General features: G+C 38.7%; 1 protein-coding gene across 1 annotated transcript in view; it reads right to left on the bottom strand.

Moving 5' to 3' along the window:
- The window catches only part of LOC138784110 (CUB and sushi domain-containing protein 3-like), a 408,558-nt gene that overhangs the window by 229,646 nt on the left and 155,772 nt on the right, over nt 1-23,140 (bottom strand). Inside the window, exons 2-3 of the mRNA XM_069959624.1 lie at nt 6,348-6,418; nt 5,151-5,373 (exon numbers count right to left, since the gene is read on the bottom strand). Coding sequence (XP_069815725.1) covers nt 5,151-5,373; nt 6,348-6,418 — 294 coding nt within the window. The remainder of the gene's footprint in view (nt 1-5,150; nt 5,374-6,347; nt 6,419-23,140) is intronic.

Here is a 23,140-nt window from a genome sequence, read left to right as displayed (position 1 = left end):
AAAGCCACTTTAGAGCGCTCGGTGGAAAACTGACTACTTAAGAGTTTAATATGCATGGTGCATTGAGTCAGGAATCCTCTGCACAACTTGGAGTCACCAGCGTATTTGCTTGTGAGAGCCAGTCGAAGTGTTGAAAAAGCAGCAGGAGGTGGTGTGCGCTGGGCTGTAGTATGCTGCTGTAAGGCGGCAGTGAGTTGCTGGATCTGCTGCGACTGTTGCTGGATTTGTAGAGCCTGTTGGGCGACCACTCAGGCTATGTGGCGGATATCAGGCACCTCGCCGGGATCCATGGTTGGAGCCTACTGTAACGCCTGGAGTAGTGGATCCACTGAGCCGACACTAGCGATGGCACTAAACCGCTCCAGGGAGAGGAGTCTAAGGGGCCGCTGGTTTTCACCAGAGCCCGCCGCAAGGCGGGATGGGCTTGCTGCGGCAGGCGACCCCCAGGTCGCTACCCCTGGTTTGGTTACTAGTGACAGCAGGTGAGGCGAGGCAGGAGCAGTAGGCAGGAGATGGTGCTGGCAGAGGTCTGTAGGCGTAACCGCAGGTGACAGGCTGAACACAGGAGCAATAGTGTGACAGAGGAGCAGGAACCAGGAACAAGGACTAGGGACCAGGTAGCGGACAGAAATCAGGAACAAGGACTAGGGACCAGGTAGCGGACAGAATTCAGGAACAACAGGGAGCTGGGCCAAACGCTATGGGAAGCATGTAGAGGCTCCAACACCTGGAAGGGGGCAGGGCTGGAATTTATAGGAAGTGATTAGTGCACCTTCCAATTAGGGGCGGACTGGCCCTTTAAATCTGAGACAGCCGACGCGCCCCATAGGAGGCGGGGACGTGCGCGCCGGCCGGCACAGAGGGTGACAGGAGCGGGGCGAGGTAAGGCGCCCCCCGGGGCCGAACTAGTAGCAGCATCGGGTCCCTGCACATGGACCCCGGCAGCTGCATGGAGAGGTTGCGGCGGCGGCCCGGAGCACGGGACGCAGCCGCGGCCGTGACAAATATATACACTAATATTGGAAGACCATCAGGGAGTGAACAGCTGTGTTCAGGAAGGGAAGACATGTGGTCAAGGCTTTTTTTTTTAGGGCAGTTTTTGATAAATGAAGTGATTATCAGATATGTTACACTTCGCTTAAGCTATCAAATGGAGGGGAGCTGATCGTCCAAGAAAGCCATTAAATGACAATGCATATACGGAAAATGTAATTTCCATCCTGCTTTCTGGTGGATTTTCATAGTTTGCTCGTTAAATGGGGTTCAATGTGAAGACTACAACATCAAAATAATTGAGAAAACCTTTAGAAAAGATTATTTCTAGTGTAAGTTCCAGAATGGGGTCAAAAGGATGTTGTACCACTTGGTGAGACCAGTTGCGGATCATAATGGGGGCAGTTTGGGCAGCCACCTCCTTCCCAAAGCTTCTGTGGGTCTCATGGCCATCCAAAAAACCCACACTTGATCATAAACTGCTGGATAGAAAGTGTCACTGGCCCACTGGAGGATTATCGGATCCTGCGAGGGCCCAGGCTTATGTGAAGTTCTGAAAGACCATGTAGTGAGCACATGTTATGATACACATGCAATTGATGGAGTGCTGACAGGTGGTCAGGACTTCTGTCACAGACAGCTTTTCTAACACTGTGGGGCCATTAAGCTATCTCCCATATGGGAACTTTACAGAATTGGCCATTTCTTTTCTCTAGTCTTCTTCTTTTCCTTCTCCATCACATACCTTTGGTCATGCACATTGGTGGTGGTGGTGGGAGGGGGGGGGGGGGAGTGGGTACAAGGGATTAAAATCTGAAACTGGATGAAACAGACAAAAAAGAGGGAGAGGTAAGTAAACCATAAAACAATGATTAAAAAAAAAATCCTCCTACCTGGTCCAAATACAGGCAAATGAGATGAATCTCAATACAAATGAGATTAAGAAAAAAAAAACTCGTATTCAGTCGCAGAAATAAAACAGCAATCTGCAAAGGTAAAATAAGTCATAACCCCTTCTGATCTGATACTGATGGCCTATTCCTAGGGCAGGCACCACAATTTTAACTGAGGTTTCCAATGAAGCTCTGGGATACTTGCCCTATTTTCCAATTGTCTAACCATCTTTACATTCATTGAAGAGTCTTCTGTTACCAAGAAATACAAGAGGCTACAATAAAGGGAATTGATGGCAACGTATGATAGAAAAAAGACATTTTATCATTGCAGATAATATGTATTCAGTATCCAGTACGGTAACATTTATTAGCAGTAACAGCGGTAACCATATTTGATCAGAAGGATAAGCAGAAGACTCATTTTATTTTTCTGTATAAACAGAAAAAGGTTTCAAGGAGCAGAACATAAAAAGGAATAAAATAATAAAGCCACATTTCTGGAAGGAGGACTATATTTTTATACAGGTAGGATGATGGAAATATGGAAATAACACATGTTTGTGGATAGGCTCATGGATGGAAATTTCAGTTTTCTCCAAATCTTTACGAAGATACCAATTTTAAGCTGCATTTATCTTTGCGATCATGTTGGTTGACATTACAGATATTGTTTGCATGTAAGAAAAACAACAACAACAAAAAAAAGTTGAATTTGTGTTTAAATATTGTTTCTTAAATAATTAACAATACAATCACATATTACATGGCGGCATCTACTAATCAGACTAACAGGGTTGTAACTGTAGGGAGACAAGTGATAGGAATTAGAGATGAGTAATTTGATTCAAAATGAATCACAATTGTTCACAATTTACAAATATTTTTTTAAATATGTTTAAATATGAATTTTTTGAGATTCGAATTAGGTGAACAGGAACAGAAACAGGAAATGGTCCTGTACTTACTAACCATCAGGCATACATTGTGTGCAGAGTGCCAGACCTAATGCATCATTTACTACCCGGAAGGGGGTGATGACTAGACATGAGTAAACCAGACTTCACAAACCGAGATTCGTTATGAACTTGGCAAAAAGTACAGAACCAAACTTTTTGTAAAGTTTTTAAAAATAATGGCCGCACAATTTAATAGACACAGAAATACCTCTGGGTGTGTAGTGTCCCCTTACTGATCACCGCCACCCCCAGCCCCAGCCTCAGCGCCAAAGCCAGTGATTGGCTGCACAGACTGTCACTCTCATCTCAGTCAGGAAGTGGAAGTGGCTGCGATCAGTAGGGGACTCAGAGGGAGCACGGACAGGTAAGTACTGCAATCATTAAGCTTTTTTAGGGAGGTCCATTTAAGGTTGATTTGGATGAACCCAAATTTTGCTTCAAAGTTGCTAAACCAAACTTTTTAAAAGTTCACTGTCTAGTGGTTACACTGAAAACATTGCCTCTTACGTTTACTGGACCAGGAACTGAACAAGTGTTCATTTAACAGGAGGCATACAATATTTTCATTCTAATGTGCAGTTTTCCTGTCGTAGGAACAAGGACTCCGGTCACAGACAAGAGTCTTGGCTCTTCTACGGTAAGCAGAGATGTACTGTGGCTCACTACTTACAGTATAGCTGAAGGAGGAAAGTGGGGATGTAACTCCTTACTCTGAGCAGGATGCATTCAAACATGCTCTAACAGACAATCTCACAGAAACTATATAATGGAGACTGACTTCAGAACCTGACCCGAACCGCTATCAGGCCAAATCTGATGCTATACTTGAATATAGTTCAAATTTACCAGTCATTTCAATGAAACCCCACAAAATACTTTTTGGAAACCATACTGAAATCCAGGAGCTCTAGGGGACTTAATATAAATACAAAATGTTCCTTTTTTTAGTTTTGTCTATATCAGTAGCCCTGTTACAGTCTGATTTGACGTTATTGAAGGTTGCCTTTTAGCCCTGGTGTTTCAGGATCAATACCCACCAAGGTCAACATCTTCAAAGAGTTTGTATATGTTTGCATGGGTTTTACCACGTCCACCCATGTATCCCCATATTCCAAAGGGGAAAGTTACCAATTTAAGTGTAGATAATGCTCTGTTAAGTGCTGCGGAATATGTTGATGCTATATAAATAAATTGATTATTATTAACTATAGGAACCATGTTGGTAAATCTGCATAATGTAAAGTGGTTGTCCTTTCATTAGAACTAGTGATGAGCATGCTTTGGTTTGTCCGAACACACTGAATTTGATTACGAGTGGCTGAAGAAGTTGAATGCAGCCCTAGGGCTGCCTGGAAAACCTGAATGCGACCATGTATCCATGTTTTCCAGGACTCCCTAAGGCTATATCCAACCTATTCAGGCACCAGTTCATCCAAACCCGAGCATGTTTGAGGTTCGCTCATCTCTAGTTAGAACTAGTGATGAGTGAACATGTTCGTAAATGTTTGCATGTTCGTACGCTAATTGTTTGTGTCTGCCGATCAAGGACAATTTGTTCAATGATCGGAATGGTTATAACAATAATTTTCGAACATAATCAAACTTGCAACTGTACGTAACTGTCTAAATTATGCTTTGCATCTGTTGTCCCTAGGCTGTTCTGTGGAAGCCATTTTGTGACAATGACATCATCTGCATAGGCACAACTTCCTGGTTTGGGCTTTCCCATGATGCACTTTGTCTCCTGTGATGTCTAACTGACTCTGTAAAACTGTTAGATGGCTTATATCTTGCTCAGTCAATCAGAGCTGAGCAACCTGAGTCATCTGACAAAGGGAGCCTGGCTTAATAGGGCTTAGACCCACCTCCCTCTTGATGATGTCAGTGTCACAAAATGGCTCCCACAGAACAGCCTAGGGTCAACAGTCATTAGGTAAGAATGAGTGTACTTCACTTCCTGGTGGGGGATTGAGGAGGGTAAAGATAGGGAAGGAGGGCAGATAGGTGATTGATGCATATTACAAAGTATAACTTTGTAATGTGTTTCAACTACTGGGAAAAAGCTTTTCGGTGGAGTACCCCTTTAAGGCAAGAGCCCCACCAATCTTTTTTTGCATAAGTGCTAATATGTTTATATTTACTTGAGTAAATGCAATACCCAACAAAGCCCAAGGACAAGACAGGCACTATTTCTACAAATATAAAGTCACCCCTTTTTGTTACATATTCAAGGAAGGCAAAAGTAGAAACTTTGTGCGGAAGATAGTGAGACCATAATACAGAAAGCAACATGTACATGTCTTACCTTGTTCTAAAATTCGTAGGGTGAGGATGTCCATCGTATAAAGATAAATAATCATATTCTTCTTCAAGCGCAAATGATTGAAAGGCAATCTGGATTCTGTTTTGTTCTTCTCCTATTATTACCCATGTGCAATTTGCACCATTTGGATAGCCATATGGGAAGCCTGGACTTTCTATAGTTCCATTCAATCCTTTTAACGTTCCACCACAAGTATATATAAATCCTGGCAAGAGAAAAGACAGACCATTAATATTTATTGAGAGATAAATAAATACTAATAAAATTATTATATAACTAAAACTAAGATGTAACAATACGTAGAAAATTTTACGGACAGATGAGCGTCGCTGACTTTCGATACTTAATATTCTATTTGCATGAATGCTCAAAGGGCATATAGACCATCGTAACATAATTTCCTTTATAATATAAATCAGAATGGGGCTCAGTAACGGGATTTCAGTATGCTGGGAAAATTATTACCTAATAGAAGTGAAGGTTTAAGAAAGAACTACCATTATCATTGACACATATAAATGTAAATGTTTCTGGAGGGTTTCAAAAGTGGAGACATGTAATGGAAGAATAACAACTTTAAATGAAGAGTGTCTTAGGTATAATAGACTTAATCATATGTCAAGAAAAGATACAGGCTACCATATTAGACAGGAGAGATCGATTTATGAGGACAATGGTTGGATTAAATAGCCTTGGAATTTGAAAGGCAGTAGAGAACTGAAGAGTGGCTGGTAAGGAGAATATAAAAAAATACTGCACAAGGAGTGTTTGGTAGTATGATATTATGTAAAGCTTCTTGTATAGTAGTCTTATATCATTTAATTAAAAATATATATATATATATTTATCACTAATCCATTTGAGAAACACCACAGACAGCCTCTATTTAGCATAATCCTTGGCATAAAATGGCTCTTTCATAGCACTAATAGATCAAAATTGTACATTGATGTTGGTTTACTATCTTTTTCCGTCATCAAATTGAATTTTTTTACTAGTTTTTCTATGTCGATTTCCTGTTTCACCAAATTTGCTAACGTCATGCGCCACAAAAATATCTATAAACCGACACACCCGTCATTTTGTGCTTTAAAACCAAAAAGTAGGCATATCCCTTTAAAACTCACAATAACTGACAAACCATCATTTACTGCTGGTTTTTCAATTCTAAAAACCAACCACTTCTGGTGGGACGGTTGGGTTTTAGTCTTGTCAAGTGAAAAACCCACCAAGAGCTAAGAGCTACTAAGCTACAAAGAGCAACAGGACAAATGAATCTGTTTGGGGAACAATGTCATGGCATGTTAATGCTGTTCTAAAGTTGACATACACATTTGATATGCTTATTAGGCCGCTGGATCGCTTCAAAATGGTGTAAGCCACACTCGGGAGTCTAAGGGGTCGCTGGTCTTCACTAGTGCCCTCCGCAAGGTGGAATGGACTCACTGCAGCAGGTGACCCTCAGGTCGCAACCCCTTGGCTCGGCTTGCTAGCGGCGGCAAGCAAGGTGCAGTAGGAGACTAGTAGGCAAACAGGAACACAGCAGGACTCGCGGCTAGAGCCACAGATAGCAGGAATGGCAGGAATCATGGGCAGGAGTCACGGACAGCTTGGACCACACACTATGGAAGCATGCAGAGGCTACAATAGGGAATGTCAGGACAGGTGTATATTTACAGGGGAGGTAATTTGTGCAACTTCCAATTAGGGATGACCTGTCCCCTTAAATCACTGTGAGCCGCGAATGCGCCCGAGAAGGCAGGGATGTGCACGCCAGAACAGAGGAGACCGGACAGAAGTGCAGAGAGGTAAGGTGTTCTGCGTGGCTGAAGTGACAGCAGCACCAGGCCCCTGCATGCAGGCTTTAGGGCATGGGCCGCCGCCGCGGCCGGGACATCGGCTAAGACTGCATACAGTTCTGAAAAATGAATAGGTTGTTGCCAGACATCACTACAGAAACTTATGTATAGTGTTTAGTGGAGAGGCAGAACAGTTTGGGCTCGGCAACATCCATAGGCTGTATTCATGTTTTCCAGGATTACCTAGGGCTGCATCCAACTTCTGCATTTGTGGGGAGTCAAATGTCCAGCGTTCTGGGCTGGAAAATATTGTCAAACCCAACCAGTTCGGCCTCTCGAAAACAAAGGGGAAAATTGTAACCAAGCTGAGGTCTCAAACATAGACTGCAGCAAAATACCAAATCAAGACAAAGCTAAGGTCAGAGAAACAAAGCCAAAGATCAGGGAAACACAATATGCAATGCAGAGAAAGTGCTGGCAAAGTAAGGGAAGCTTAAATATTATGCTGACAGATTCCAGGAAGTTCAAGTGCAGTGCCCAGACATTCCTCAGCTGATTGGTGTGGCCACCTGGACTTATATTGGCCGGTGTGACACACCCCCTATGTAGAATGACTGTATGCCTGTCATTTGTGTGGTCACAAGTCTGGAGAACTCACAACTTATGTCACAACTAGTATGTTTAAAAAAAACAAAAAAAAAAACGTGATTTTAAAATTCCATCATATATGTCTTTCTGTGGCTACCCAGTGGTTGTGAGGTGTATTGCAGACTGCTGAGGGGGTTGGTAAAATACAATAACATATTTAATGTGTATCATAAGAATATAGAACCTTTAACTAAATTCAAGGAACAATCTGGATGGACACAGCTGTATGCCTCTGGCCATAACTATTTCCGAATGTCGAAACATTGAGATTATGTAAAAATGTGTCAATGCCAATATTTGTCTTTAATTACAGGCAAACAAAAGTCAATTGAGAGCCAAAAAAATATAAAACTACTACTATATTATTATTATTATTATTATTATTATTATTATTATTATTATTATTATTATTATTATATTTTTATTGGGGGAAAAAACTAAAAAGAAACTAAAATTTTGTCAAAAGCTATTATATAAAATAGAGCATCACACAATGGAAAATATTTATCACATTGTATAATTATTACCGTATCAAGACACGATGAATCACAGCTAATAAGGTAAATCACGCTTAATATCACTGATAATATTTACTCGTCTTCTTCTTATCTTAATTGTACTTAAAAGAGGCTGATAATGTGGATGCCTTGGGATAAGTGCATAATAAATCATACATTTACTTGATAGAATCTTACAGGATGTTGAGAAGTATGAATGAAGAAAATGTAATTTGTTATATAAATAAATTCACTCGAGTCAATGGAAAAAAAAATATTTCCATTTCTGCTGTATTTAAACATTTATCACAGCTTAGAGGATTCTCAGTCAAAAAAACAAGAAAGAAAGAGAATGAGACAATGCAGCTAATCAATGCCGCCGATGTATAATAATAATTGAAACAATGTTTCTTGTTGTATTAATTGTTTGTTTTCTGCCATTCGACCCAAATTACAAGCCAACATCAAATATTCATCGATAATGAGGAAAAACAAGACAGAAGATGGCCTTTGAAGTTGATCCAAGCAAGGGAGATGAATTTTTCAATCCTAGCTCCCAGAGGAAATAAAATACAACAATTAAGATGGATTCCCTGTAAAATTAAAATAATAATTTTTTATTTGAATTTTTTTGTTGTTGTTTTGTTTGTTTTTGGCCATAGATTCTCAGATTAATCAAACCAAATGTTATCACTACCAGGATAGATGATAATAAAAAAAAAAAAAAAAAAAAACCAGGATGGATTTACTGTACCCAATGTGCTTGTAAAAAGGCAGAAGATCCGGGAAACACTATAAAACCATCCAGGTCTTTTAATATTAAATCAATAAACATTTCCCCCCAAAAAATGTTCACATTTACGTCAGTCGTTCAGAAACCATTTCTCACTGTCTTCCTGTAATATATATGGTAATTTGTTTAACGGCTATTTGTTGATTCAGTGATTGGAATAGAGATAAGACCAAGGAGAACACAAATATTACCTTAAAAGATTAGGATTTTATAAAATAGAGAAAATTTTTACAGATACAATTTTTTTTGTCATTAGGCGTGGATATTCCATTTGTCCTAATAAACAATGTAATTCTAAGAATTCTAATCTTTTTACCTTAAAGGGAAAATAAAAACTTCAGTAGTAGGCTTCAATATTTAAATTTTATAATTATTTGCTATTTTTTATTTATTTAGTGATTGAAGGTTTTTTTTAACTCCAAATTTTCTGTGTTTTAAAACATTTTAAACATTAAACACCATTGTATGAGGAACATAATTCAACAATATACCTTTATTTTTTGATCAAAGGGGGTCCATTTCTAGGATTTCTAAAAAATAATGAGAATAATAGAGTCCTATCACTAATTTAACATTGTGCCTTCTAGGTTTCCCCTTCACCTGAGCATTATAGTACATTAGCAAGGCCATATTCATTTAATAGGAAAAACAGGGAGGGGGACATACCACTAGTTCAATACTGTGGTCCACTTAAGCCTCTAATTTCTGGGTCATCCACTCATTTTGACAATATAGGAGCCACATGAAGGATCCATCATCATAAAGTGATGACATATCTTCGAATGATAATGTACGGTCTGTTTCTGTTTGGACCTCGGCATGGTCTTTGGCTTATGGTACACAAACGAAACTGTACTCTTAGCCATGATTTTGTATTTGAATTCTATGTTTTATTTGCACCATTTTGAAAACTGACTGAACACACCTCAATTCCTTCTGCTCTGGTAATTGATTCTGCACCACACCCATCTCCATCCTGCTCAGTTCCCTTTGTTCATTTGCCAGTTAAGTTAACCTTTTTTTGCTAGGTGACTAACATCCTGCCTTTCCACTCACCCTTTGCTGTGTTAGTCTGTGTTCTGTGTGCCTGGTTCAATCCTGTGCTGGACTGGGCCCCTGGCCTTCTATAGAGTATATTATTGCCTTGTCCTCTACGCTAAATATTAGTATTATCATAACCATGCAAAGTTAACCCTTGGTTCCTTATACTCTGATTCCCTTTACCTGGTTTTCTGATCTTGGCTTTGGTTTCTTTGACTTCTCTCTTGGATTGTACTTTTGTACCTTATTGTCAGTTTTGGTTTGACCCTGGCCTGCACGACTACCCTTTTGGTGTTTGCTTGTCTTGTCTGTGTTTTATGTTTTGCACCTTGGTCACAGGGCAGGAACTGTTGCCCAGTTGCTTGCAGTCGCTTAGGGTTGTGTGAGGCAAATAAACAGGGACAGCTGGAGGGGGAAAGTTTGGGGCTCACAGTTTGTGTCGTCCCAGTCCTTTTTCTGCCCAAACATCACCTCTCATACTTTAAGATAAATTATGAAATTATATCTACCAGTAATTACCTCTAGGGGGAGTTATGGATCTTACTGCACACTCTTTGTTAATGTATTTAATACAATTATAAAAATGGCAATTGCAGAAAACCAAAAGGTTATTATTAAATAACTTTATGCCTGTATTAGAAAAACTAAGCTTCTATAGAGACTAAGAAATTAATTGGCACAGAATGTTGGATCCTAAAAATCATGCTGTTTTTTTAAGAAGGTTTTTTGTGTTGAAAGGAATTGTCTACTTTGGGCAAACCTTATTTATTACAATGATTGCTTGACAATAAAGTAATAAAAAGTATTTCTCTACGGGGACACTCAGTGTCCATCTGTAATCGATGGGAAAGCATGACAGTAAGTGTTTTTATTTTCCCTGCAGTGCCACCACAGGGGTAACTAAGTATTACACAATGCAGAATCAATGGGTTGTCTTTGTAGGACTGTGTTTACCTAGAAATTAAATGTTTTTGTCTACATGACAAGTCCCTGGGGCCTAATCTGCAAGACAATGCATCAGGTGTACTCTTTTCAAGCTAAGAGAGAGAAATCATTGGTGCTTTTATATGTTCTTGTGGCAGACCTGCACGTTATTGTACTCCACAATACTCAATACATCACATATACTGTATGCCCTTGATAAACAATTAAGACAAAATAAACTCTGTTGATGTTGCCATGGAGGAATTCATAATGAATAAACAGATTTGTCAGTCTTAGTGATTACTTCTAATATATGTCATTAATCTACGCCATGAATTCAGGAGCCACAAAAGGCGAAAAACACAAAAGGTGTTCAAAAAAACTTTATACAGCCCTTAAAGAGCAGTGCAGTCAACAAATCCACTGGAGACCACCCACACATATCTGGAAGATGGATGAGTTTCTACTTCCTACAAACAATTAATTGAAGATTTTAATGCATTCTCAAATTAAACATCTCCTGGAGGAGAAGAGTCCATGCGAGCACCATCTTAGCTTTTCATACGAATGTAAATTGGAAGATGCATTCTGCATATTTATCTTTTATTCATTCATTTATGGCAGCTCTGTGTGAACACTTCACTAAGGATTAGATTGCTATTCTTTTTATAACAATGGTTTCTTTCTTGAGAGCCATTTGTGTTCTGGTGAAAATTGTACATATTACATCTGCTCTCTGATTGTAAGAGTGTAAATGAGGTAAAAATAGTAATATAAATTCTAGAGTATAATGCAGTAGTAATAATAATAAAAATAATGATAATAATAACAATAATAATACAAATAATACTAATACTAATAATAATAATAATAATAATAATAATTATTATTATTATTATTATTATTAGTATTATTATAATTATTATTTCATACTATTCTTTTTATTTTTATTTATTTATTTTATTCATTTATTTATTTATTTTTTAGAAATACACAGTGAGTGCTTTTAACCACAATTAGGCTATGTTTACATAACCTTAAAAAAAAAGAGAAAAGGCGTCCGCTTTTGCTATTTAAAAAGACAACCGTTTTTACCGCAATTTAATTGACTTCAATGCAATGCATTGAAGTCAATAGGATGACGGATGTCCAATGCACTCAATGTATTAGATAACGGTCGTTGTCTATGCAGACGTCAAAATAATAATTATGACAATTATTTAGCAAAAATTATTTTGCAAACAGTGGACATTATTTATTAGTTGTTCACACGCAGTTTTTCTTTTTTTACCCTCCTTTTACCTTTTTTACTATTACATTCAATGGATTCTTCAATTAAATACACACCCAAAGGGCAATTAGTACTTAAACTAGAATAATGTACCAACAGCAGTCATTGCCAGAAAACTAAATGGCGTCCATTATTTTAAACTGAGCTGAAAAAGGGTTGCGTGAACATAGCCTTAAAATTCCACTGGTAGTAGTCTTTGAGACAAATGCCTTTGTGAATCTTAACCCTAGGTCATCAAATTGTGAAATAAGAACTCAAGAAGGTACTAACACCATTCTTCTGCAGTGCCCTTCTCATAAGCCTTCCAGCAAAATGAAGATAATGAGGGAGAGTTACCAAACATGTAAAGTAAAACTGGCTCAGTTGCCCCTAGCAACCAATCGAATTCCCCCTTTCATTCCTTACAGACTCTTTGGAAAATGAAAGGTGGAATCTGATTGGTTGCTAGGGGCTACTGAGCCAGTTTCCCTTTACACCATGTTTGATAAATCTCCCCCAATGTGTCCAGCGCCATTAATTGGGGATATCTTCCCTGTGTATACTGTATAATAAGTATATTTAAGTACTTGTACTTGTAACCATTTGGAAGCATTGCTTTAGATCAGTTTTTAAGTCCTGTCCTCAAGGCCCCTCAGAATATCAGGTTTTCAGGATTCTATTAGTCTTAATATAATAAGAGAAACAGGTTGCTGAACTCAGGGAGACCAGCCAAATGACAACACTGCCGGCTGCTAGTGAAAGCGCTCAATGCAGTGAAGTCCTAGGTGCATTGCCCCCTGGGAAACATGAATATGCAAAAGAAGAGCCCGCGGAGCCTCATTGAAGAGTCTCAAAACACAGGGCTAGCCAGATATCCCTCCGGGAAGGACCCAGCCAAGGGGCAGCTCCTGTTAGGAAACCACCAAAACCACCATATTAAGTGGCCCTATAAGTCAATGTAATGCCAAGGGATAAACCAAGGCTAGGTTTTCCTCTGTTCTTACTAATGCATCAAGGTTTTACTTTCTGGATAACATGGTGATGTCACAACCCAACTCCCAGAGCTGTGCCGGCTGCTGGAGAGGATGATGGCGGAGCGATGCTCAGTGTCCCTCCAGTGCCCTCTGTCCCTCAGTGCCCCTCTGACATCATCCTCTCCAGCAGCCACAGCCCGCACAGCTCTGGGAGTCGGGTCGTGACATCACCATGTTATCCAGGAAGTGACATCACCATGTTATCCAGGAAGTGACATCACCATGTTATCCAGGAAGTGACATCACCATTTTATCCAGGAAGTGACATCACCATTTTATCCAGGAAGTAAAGCCTTGATGCAGTAGTAAGTGCAGGGAAAAAAATCACTTTATTAGCATTTCTCATAATAAGTATATATTGGGGATTTGTATAACATTTGGGGGACAATACAATACTTTAAGTTGGGGAATAAAGTGTGTTACTCCCCTATGTCCATGTTAGATGTCAAAAAGGTTTTCTAAAAGTCAGAGACACTTTAAAACCTGGAGTTAAGATAATGTTTTTGAATACTGCAATAGCAAAAGATTTGAAGCCTGGAGCCAAATGAGGACCAAAAGTGCATGCCCAGAAGCCTTTCTCATTCATCTGAATGCAATAGTTCTTGTTTATTTAAACTTAGAGCCTATCAGACTTAATAATGTACCTAACAAAACAATACAAAAATAAAAATAGATTAGAAAAAAGGCTCTGATTAGTTAAAAAAAATATATATATATATGTTACACATTGCCTTTAAATGAGCTGCTGCAGTGCTGTAGTGATTCCTGTTATAAAGATAGATATATAGATAGATAGATAGATAGATAATAGATAGATAGATAGATAGATAGATAGATAGATAGATAGATAGATAGATAGGAGATAGACAGATAGATAGAGATAGATAGATAGATAGATAGATAGATAGATAGATAGATAGAAAGATAGATAGATAGATAGATAGATAGATAGATAGACAGATAGACAGACAGATAGATAGATAGGAGATAGATAAATAGATAGATAATAGATAGATAGATAAATAAATAAATAGATAGATAGGAGATAGATAGATAATAGATAAATAGGTAGATAGATAGATAGATAGATAGATAGTAGATAGATAGGAGAAAGATAGATAGATAGATAGATAGATAGATAGATAGATAGATAGGAGATAGATAGATAGATAGATAGATAGATAGATAGGAGATAGATAGATAGATAGATAGATAGATAGATAGGAGATAGATAGATAGATAGATAGATAGATAGATAGATAGGAGATAGATAGGAGAAAGATAGATAGATAGATAGATAGATAGATAGATAGGAGATAGATAGATAGATAGATAGATAGGAGATAGATAGATAGATAGATAGATAGATAGGAGATAGATAGATAGATAGATAGGAGATAGATAGATAGATAGATAGATAGATAGATAGATAGATAGATAGGAGATAGATAGATAGATAGATAGATAGATAGGAGATAGATAGATAGATAGATAGATAGATAGGAGATAGATAGATAGATAGATAGATAGATAGGAGATAGATAGATAGATAGATAGGAGATAGATAGATAGATAGATAGATAGATAGATAGATAGATAGATAGGAGATAGATAGATAGATAGATAGATAGTAGATGGATAGATAGATAGATAGATAGATAGATAGATAGGAGATAGATAGATAGATAGATAGATAGATAGATAGATAGATAGGAGATAGATAGATAGATAGGAGATAGATAGATAGATAGATAGATAGATAGATAGGAGATAGATAGATAGATAGATAGATAGATAGATAGTAGATGGATAGATAGATAGATAGATAGATAGATAGATAGATAGATAGGAGATAGATAGATAGATAGATAGGAGATAGATAGATAGATAGATAGATAGACACGCTTGAAAAAGGTGATGTGATATCACCGAAACGTTGCGTCTTGGAGTGTTGCACTTATGATTTGAATAAACCATAGTTTACCACAGGACCCCGACCGCTGGCACCTACATCTTCGCTAAAAGCTGTGCTGCTCATTCTCTCTTGCATAGATAGATAGATAGATAGATAGATAGATAGGAGATAGATAGATAGATAGATAGATAGATAGATAGATAGATAGATAGGAGATAGATAGATAGATAGATAGATAGATAGATAGATAGATAGATAGATGGATAGATAGTTTATACAATTTTTTTCTCCTAAATCAAACTTTGATGTAAAACCACAGGTCAGAGCCCATAAGACAATCGCGTTTACTGTGGCCAAGTGAGCGCCAGTGCAGTTGAGAGAGATGAGAGACACGTCTAGTGCTTGTTGCCTCCGGCATCGTGACCTTTCATTCTTTCCCAAAGTCTCCTCTGAATAGCTATAAATCTAGATCAGAGAATTAAACATCCATGCTAGATCCGGCCTATGTCATCTGCAACCCTCCTATGGCTGTGACAGACTGAGAATAACATCAAATTACATGATTTATGGAATCTGCTAGTCACTCCAAGTTAAATGCCCGGTAGCCATTCCAGGCATAATATTCCTGACTTTAATCCAGCCCCTCTCCGGGAGCACAATTATTACATTGTCCGTGATCTCCCAGGGTAGCGGGCAGATTGACAGCTCAGGGATTTGGGGGAGTATTCCTAGACTGTGCTATTCTGAGAGTAATCTCAGCTGAAACCGAGCTCTCTTATAATTCATTAACCTAGAAGACAAATGTGCCTGTAATCCACATCTCAGAATATAACCAGTGTGCTAATACTTAATCACACACAATGGAATTAGCATGCAACAATTACACATTGCACAGCGCTCCAAGAACGCACAACAATGGCGTGGATGTGTGACACTGGAAATGCACTCGCCACGTAACAGCAATTTAGTCAATGTTGTGTTTAATAATTATACAGACGTAGTGGATCTTTATATGTCGTTCATCTGTTTCTTTTGTGTATTGGAAAAATAATCCATCACATCTAATTACAGTCCTGCGTGAAAGAACATATAACATGGCTGTGCAACGACACGCTCAAGTTTGCTACCAATCTGCCTTAAAGGGAACCTGTCATGCTGCCTGAACCGCCAGTCATTCGGACCATCCTTGCCAGCTTCTTCCCACCCTAGACTTGACTGATAGATCTCTCCCTATTCTCAAACGGCAAGAGATTTCTCAGTCAAGGTTGGTGGGATGGGGAAAGGTTGGCAACCACTTTAAAAGAGTTTTAGACCAGATTCACACATAACGGAATCACAGTGGATTTTATGCGGTGAGTTCCCGTCCACCGTGAGTAGGTTAATGCTGGCCCGCTTAACCCGCTGCGGCTCGGTGCTTACATTACCAGTCCATACTCCGGCCTTCTTCTGTGGCTCCCGGCATGCTTGCATCTTGCTCAGCCAATCAGTGTGTCCCACTGCCGGGAGCCGTAGAAGCCGGGAGCGCGGACTGGTAATCTATGCACTAGGTCGCCGCGGGTTAAGGGGGGCAGCGTTTACATACTCACAAGTATGTAAACCTATTGTAACTAACTAACTGATAGTGTCAGGAGTCGCAGCAAATTTCCATAATGTGTGAAACTGACCTTACTATGGAGTGTAAAATAACTATATATATATATATATATATATATATATATATATATATGTGTGTTTGTTCTCTGATTCGTGCAGAAAGTGGCTACTAAGGCCAGTAAGTGGTTGCAAGTTGTGTTGAGTGAACCTGTCAAAATGTTTAGGTTCGGCAATGTTATCCAAACCTGAACACTCAGCATTATAATCACCATTAGTTGCAGAAGTTAGATGCCATCCTATACATGTTTTCCTGGCAGCCCTAGGGCGGCATCCAACTTCTGCAGCATCGGAGAAGCACAGGTCCCATTGGAACAACAAACTTAGAGACTCAGCTGAAAGTTTTAGTAAACATTAAAACAAAAAATCTGGAAAACCCCTTGAAATTTAAAAATTTTGTCCTCCTAGTGGTTTCTGCCAGCAAAAAAAAGACATATATTCTTTAATCTATATCATAAAATGGGAACTTAGCAAGTGTTAAAAAAACACACACAAAAAAACTGACCTTTATGTCTGGCTATAGTGGACTTATTGTGCACAATGGAAATCCTGTTTCTGGACTCATAGGGGGAGATTTATCAAACTGTCTTAGTTGCCCCTAGCAACCAATCAGATTCCACTTTTGATTTCTCACAAATTCTTTGAAAAATGAAAGGTGGAATCTGATTGGTTGCTAGAGGCGACTGAGACAATTCTACTTTACACCAGTTTGATAAATCTCCCCCATAGTATCTAATGTGTTATTTTAGCCAAAACAAAAACCATTCAAACATTGACTCCAAAATCCATACCTAAAAGATAAAAACCTATTCTATGTTCACATGCTAAATGATGCCCAAAGTCATATTATATCCACATAAAAAACATACGACTTATATATTTAAAGCAAATGTATAATCTGAAAAAAAGATTTTATTCAAATCTTTTTGGTAGAAATCTTTTTTATTATCTGTTATAGTTTGTTGGCTTGTCAACTTGCTGCATACAAGGTGGCAGGTTCAGCAGAGTCATCTCACTAGTGTGTTGGTGGAATCCTAGATAAAGCGGGCTAGAAATGCTACACAGATAAAGCTCCTATTACACTGGCCGATCAGCAGGACCAAGCAAGTGCCGAACTGTCAGCATTTGCTTGCCCCTCGTTCTCCGCTTGCTGCTGGTGCTATAACACGTGCCAGCAGTGAGTGGGGGGCTTTGGGAGAGGCTCCCTGAAACGAAATTTAGATTGTTCAGGGAGCCCATAGGAGATAGTGGCGGTCTGATGTCACAGCTCCAAATATATGGAGCGGCGGCCAGCAGACTGTCATTATCGTTGAGAAATTTTCCAACATGTTGAAAGACGAGGATCAGCCAACATTGTGCATGTCAGCCGATTGTTGCCTTTTAACAGTAGCCTTTACACCAAGCGATTATCGGCCGTAGTGATCGCTTGGTGGAATAGGGCCTTAAGGCTCTGTATGCAGCTTTCTTGTCACTCCCTGGTCTCTGGAAAAAGGGCTGAACTCTACTTTCTGGAGACTTTAAAGAGGTTATATCCAGCGCTACAAAAACATGGCCACTTTTGCACCACTCTTGTCTCCAGATTGGCTGGAGTTTGAAACTCAGTTCCATTGATGTAAATGGAGCCTAATTGCAAACCGCACCTGAACTGGAGACAAGAGAGGGGCAAAAGTGGCCATGTTTTTGTAGCACTGGATAACTCCTTTAAAAATCCATGACACTTCAATTAAATCCCAGTAGCTTCAGCTACCATAAAGTAAACACACCATCTATGCAGGAAATAGAGAAAAAGAGTGGTCTATGTCTCCAATATGCCTGCCCCCTTGTACCCCCCCCCCATTCTCTCATCCCATATGGGACATTTTGAAAAACATTAACTTTCTTAGCAATAGATAAATAAATAAGTAATCTTGCTTCTGCACACTTATAATGAATGAAAAACATAAAAAAGATACAATAAAATGGTTAAAAACTTTTGTATAATGAGCCTCTACCTTGCTGAAACTTTGTATGTCTTTGACCTTTTTAATAGGAAGACATTGTGAGCTGGAAGCGGTATAAAATGCTTAGCTCTGCACCATGGTCCATATGTTTGTTTATACATTACAGGGGTCATTTGTTAAAGACTCCCTGCTGTGTAACTGATTCACTGAACAAGTCCTCTACGGTAGTTCTCTTCTTCCTTCAGCATAGGTTATTGTATACACACATCACTTAAACCACTTACACCACGTAGAAACACAAACACAATGTTGTATGGACAGGATCAAAAAAGTTGCCACTCTAGTAAAATGACTTAAGTGAACCATGGCTTTCTTCAAGGAAATAATACTTAATTATACTAGATTTATCAGGCTGGAAATGTGGACTACTGTAGTTACATTTACATAGATTGCAGATCAAGGAGCAGTTACAAAGTGTCTCGCACTTCTTCATATTAATTCTTTACCTAGACAGTCAGTTGATTTGTATAAGGGTCAAATTACTAATAATCAGTAAACGAGCGCCAATCTGCTAAATCGGTGCTAGTTTACGGAGCTATTACACGGGCCGATTACCGGGCAGCAAGGGTTGCTAACAATGTCCGTGTAGCCTTTGCATTTAGTGTAAAATAATAAATATTAACTCACCATAATCATCAGCCTTCGGCTGTGCATTTCTATTAAATTAGCGACGTGCGGTTCGGGCCAAATTATTTTAGGTCTGAACCTAAAGAAACGATCAGCCGAGGATCGTTTCATCGGCTGACCGTTCTCTTTATTACACAGAGCGATAATTGTCCAGATCGGCCCAATTCGGCCCATTATCGCTCCGTGTAATAAGTCCCTAAGAATCCTGAAATTCCTTATTAGAAGATGATTGTTGTCAGAAAAAGCCCACCTGGTCCATCTAGTTTGCCCTTATATTATTTCTTTAGTTATCTTAGGAAACAAATATGTTCATCTCAAGAAGGTTTACATTTCGTTATTATAGATTTACCTACCACATCTGCAGGAAGTTTGTTCCAAGTATCTATTACTCTTTCAGTTAAGTAATATTTCTTCATATTGCTTCTGATCTTTCCCTTAACTAACCTCAGATTGTGTCACCTTGTTCTTGTGTTTAGTTTCCTCCCTTTTTAACCTCTTTTACAATATTTAATGGTTTTGTTCATGTCCCCCTTTTTCTTCTTTCCTCCAGACTATACAGATTTAGATCCTTAACTCTTTCCTGATATGTTTTATGCCTGACACCCTCCATCATTTTTATAGCTCATCTCTGGACCCATTTTATTTTATCAATATCCTTTTGTAGGTGAGGTCTCCAGAACTGGACACAGTATTCCAGCTGTGGTCTCACCAGAGCTCTATACAGCGGGATCACAATCTCCCTCTTCCTACTGGTTATTCCTCTAGCTATACAGCCCAGAATTTCACTAGTTTTCCTTATTGCCTTGCTGGACTAGGGATTCATTGTAAGGTTTCTAAATCACTACCCGTAAATCCTTCTCTTCTAAAGTCTTTACTAACACAGAATTTCCAATATTATACTCAGATAGAGAATTCCTGAATTATTTTACATTTGGAAACAATACACTGCAGTTTCCATTGATTTGAACATTTGTCTAGTTTTTATAATCAATTTTTTTCCTATATTACAGACACCTCCAGGAAAATCAACCCTATTGCATACTATTGAGTCCTGGAAAAGAAATAAACCTTGCTTACTTAACCTTTTCCTAATCAATAGGTTGTCGGTGTAATGCAGGACAGATCTTCCTACCAGGATCACAGAGGCCCCCACTTCCCATATTACCTAATTTTAAAGAAAACTGGGTTTTCCAAAAGTTCTTTTTTAGATGTGTTACACTTAAAAAGTTGTCCTCTGTGACAAAATGTAGAAGAATGAAATGACTTGTATAAACATTCATGAGTATCTTTGGAGATATTCCCTTGAAAATACACTTAATAATCTTCTTTAAATGTTCCAAGGCTCCTGCTGTGCCCTTCAATCATTTTACACTTGTACTTAATGTCCTAGAGGGTACCATATTTTAACTGAACAGAATAGCGCTCAACTCCCTTGATAGGCATAAAACAACTTTTGCACAATGTGATACTAAACTGAGCATTGTGTATATCAATCTATACAAGGGGAGGAAAGCGGGATACAAAATAGCTCAGAATGACTGAAGTCTTGAATGTCGTCTATTAACCCTGTTTGGTTTCTCCAGGTTAGGGACTGTAATAACTCAAATGACTAAATAAATGGGTTGTATGGGGTTAGAAATACATAGCTGCTTTCTTTCAAAAATGGTATCACAAGGATGTGTCTAATATTGAGGTTCAATGTTATTAAAATGAATGGTGCTGAAACATTGCATACAACCTCCAGCAGGAATGAAGGAATGACACTCCTTTCGGGAAAAAAACAGCCATGGATTTCTAACTTTTTCTCAAGTTGAACTACTCGGACCAAGTTACAGAAACCAATGAATACATGACTCTTCTGGTTCAATGAGTAGGATCTACTCCAACCCTCATCTTTCCCAACCCCCCCCCCCTTTTTTTTTTCTCTCATTCCCTTCCACTTTTTCTCTTCTTTCTTCTCCCACAGCTATCTTCTTTACTGGAGATGCTAATGTGGGCCTATGGCACTTGTTTGCTATGTCATGTTCATCACTTTGTACTTCAACCTGTTGGAAGTCTATGCCTAATTGTGATTAAATGTTACTATTTGAACCTTTACAGGTGCAGTTTGTAATTTTTTTATGTGAAAAATGTAATAAAACTTGAAGAATAAAATCTTCATATATGCTCTCCTCTCTCTCTACAGCTTTCTTTCTGAGGTCTATTTTGTATATTTTCTCTTTACACTTGTACACTGCCTCTATGATTCTTCCCTGCGGACCACTTTTATCTGGTCTGGTCTTCTCTCTCTCTTTCTCTCTCTCTATTGCCTGTGTGAGCTGTCCTACATGTATTCTCTCCCCCTTTCCACAATCTGAGCCGGTGTATAACTTTCTCCTCCTTCCTGCTATGATCTCTAACACTAAGGAAAGAAGAAAGTCCATCTACTTTATCATATGATTAATAGTTAAATAGTAGAAAATTTCTAATAAAGACTATTTAGAATTCAGGGTTTTTTTTGCATTCGGGAAACCAAACAAGAAAGGAAAAGTGCAACAGTGTCCCTAGATGCATCTGCCCAGTTTATTATTTAACGTTGGCTTTATTCAGGTATATTTTGTGCACAGCTTGGCTTTTTTTTAAGCTGTCACAGATATTATAAACGGCATATGGAAGATAGGGGCACTATTACATATTTTGCCTTGGGGTCTATCAGCTTCATTGGCTCTGTACAGATGCTATAGTTAACACATCATGTTAGTTGATACATTCTCATAGTGATTACAAAAGCTTCTGGTTATTTTCCAGTATAGAATACGCAGCCAAGCTAACGCATATAACGATAATTCCTTTTTTTTGGCAGCACGTGAATACTATATACAGATATACATTTAAATCACATTCTAAATCTAATTCTGGACATAGAGAAGCATCCCAGCTGAGAGTGCTATTTAGCACGGTCTATTGTGCCATCACCGCATGTTATCCGCAGTTTTCCATATGACGCTGGTAAACCTATTGAGAGTCTGCAGGAGAAGCCTCACACATCATACATTTGCCAGTCTGAAGCTGCAGCTTTGTCGTGACTTTCAGACTTTGTTGAGAGACGTGGCTAGAAGTTCATGAGAGTTCATGAGATTGTCACTTAATGCTCAATGATAATATATATTTGTTTAAGGTTTATGAAGATGTGATACATTGCCATAGAAGAGAATGAGTCTCAATAACAGGGTGCCATACAAAGGAAACATGGTGGTGCATAATATTAGTTGTGTGGCCAGGGCCATGCAATTAACCACTGGATTGTTTGTATAGTCATTTACTTCCATCATTGTCTGAAGCACATTCCCGCTTACAAGAAGAAGAAGAGGGAGGCAGGTGATGAAAATTGGAGTAATTTTTGTGTTTGTTCCCTGGCATCTAAACATTCACAGCTTTCTACATTTTGCCTTCAAAAATGGGCAGGGCTTAGCCTATAGAAGTTTTTATATAACTGTAAACATAAAGGATATTTCTATCATTTCCTCCTGTAAACCCTTAAAATGACACTGTCACCTCCTGACATCTCTACACAGGTGTAAAGGGTAAATTTAGAGGTTTACATACCTTATTTTATATCAAACGTCATGGTGCTTGTTCAAGTAAAAAAATAATCTTTTATCAACTGCAGACTGTGTTAAGTGGGCGGGGCCTTGCTGCATTAGCGCCACTTAGCCCCACCCACAACGCCACCTTGATGCCCATTGGTGGGCCGACCTAGAGGGGGTGGGGCCTAGACCTTTAGGCCAGCCTGTT

Source organism: Dendropsophus ebraccatus, chromosome 2 (assembly GCF_027789765.1).
Source record: "Dendropsophus ebraccatus isolate aDenEbr1 chromosome 2, aDenEbr1.pat, whole genome shotgun sequence".
Lineage (NCBI taxonomy): Eukaryota > Metazoa > Chordata > Amphibia > Anura > Hylidae > Dendropsophus > Dendropsophus ebraccatus.
Note: the sequence above shows the minus strand (reverse complement) of the source record. Positions and strands in the feature narration are given on the sequence as shown.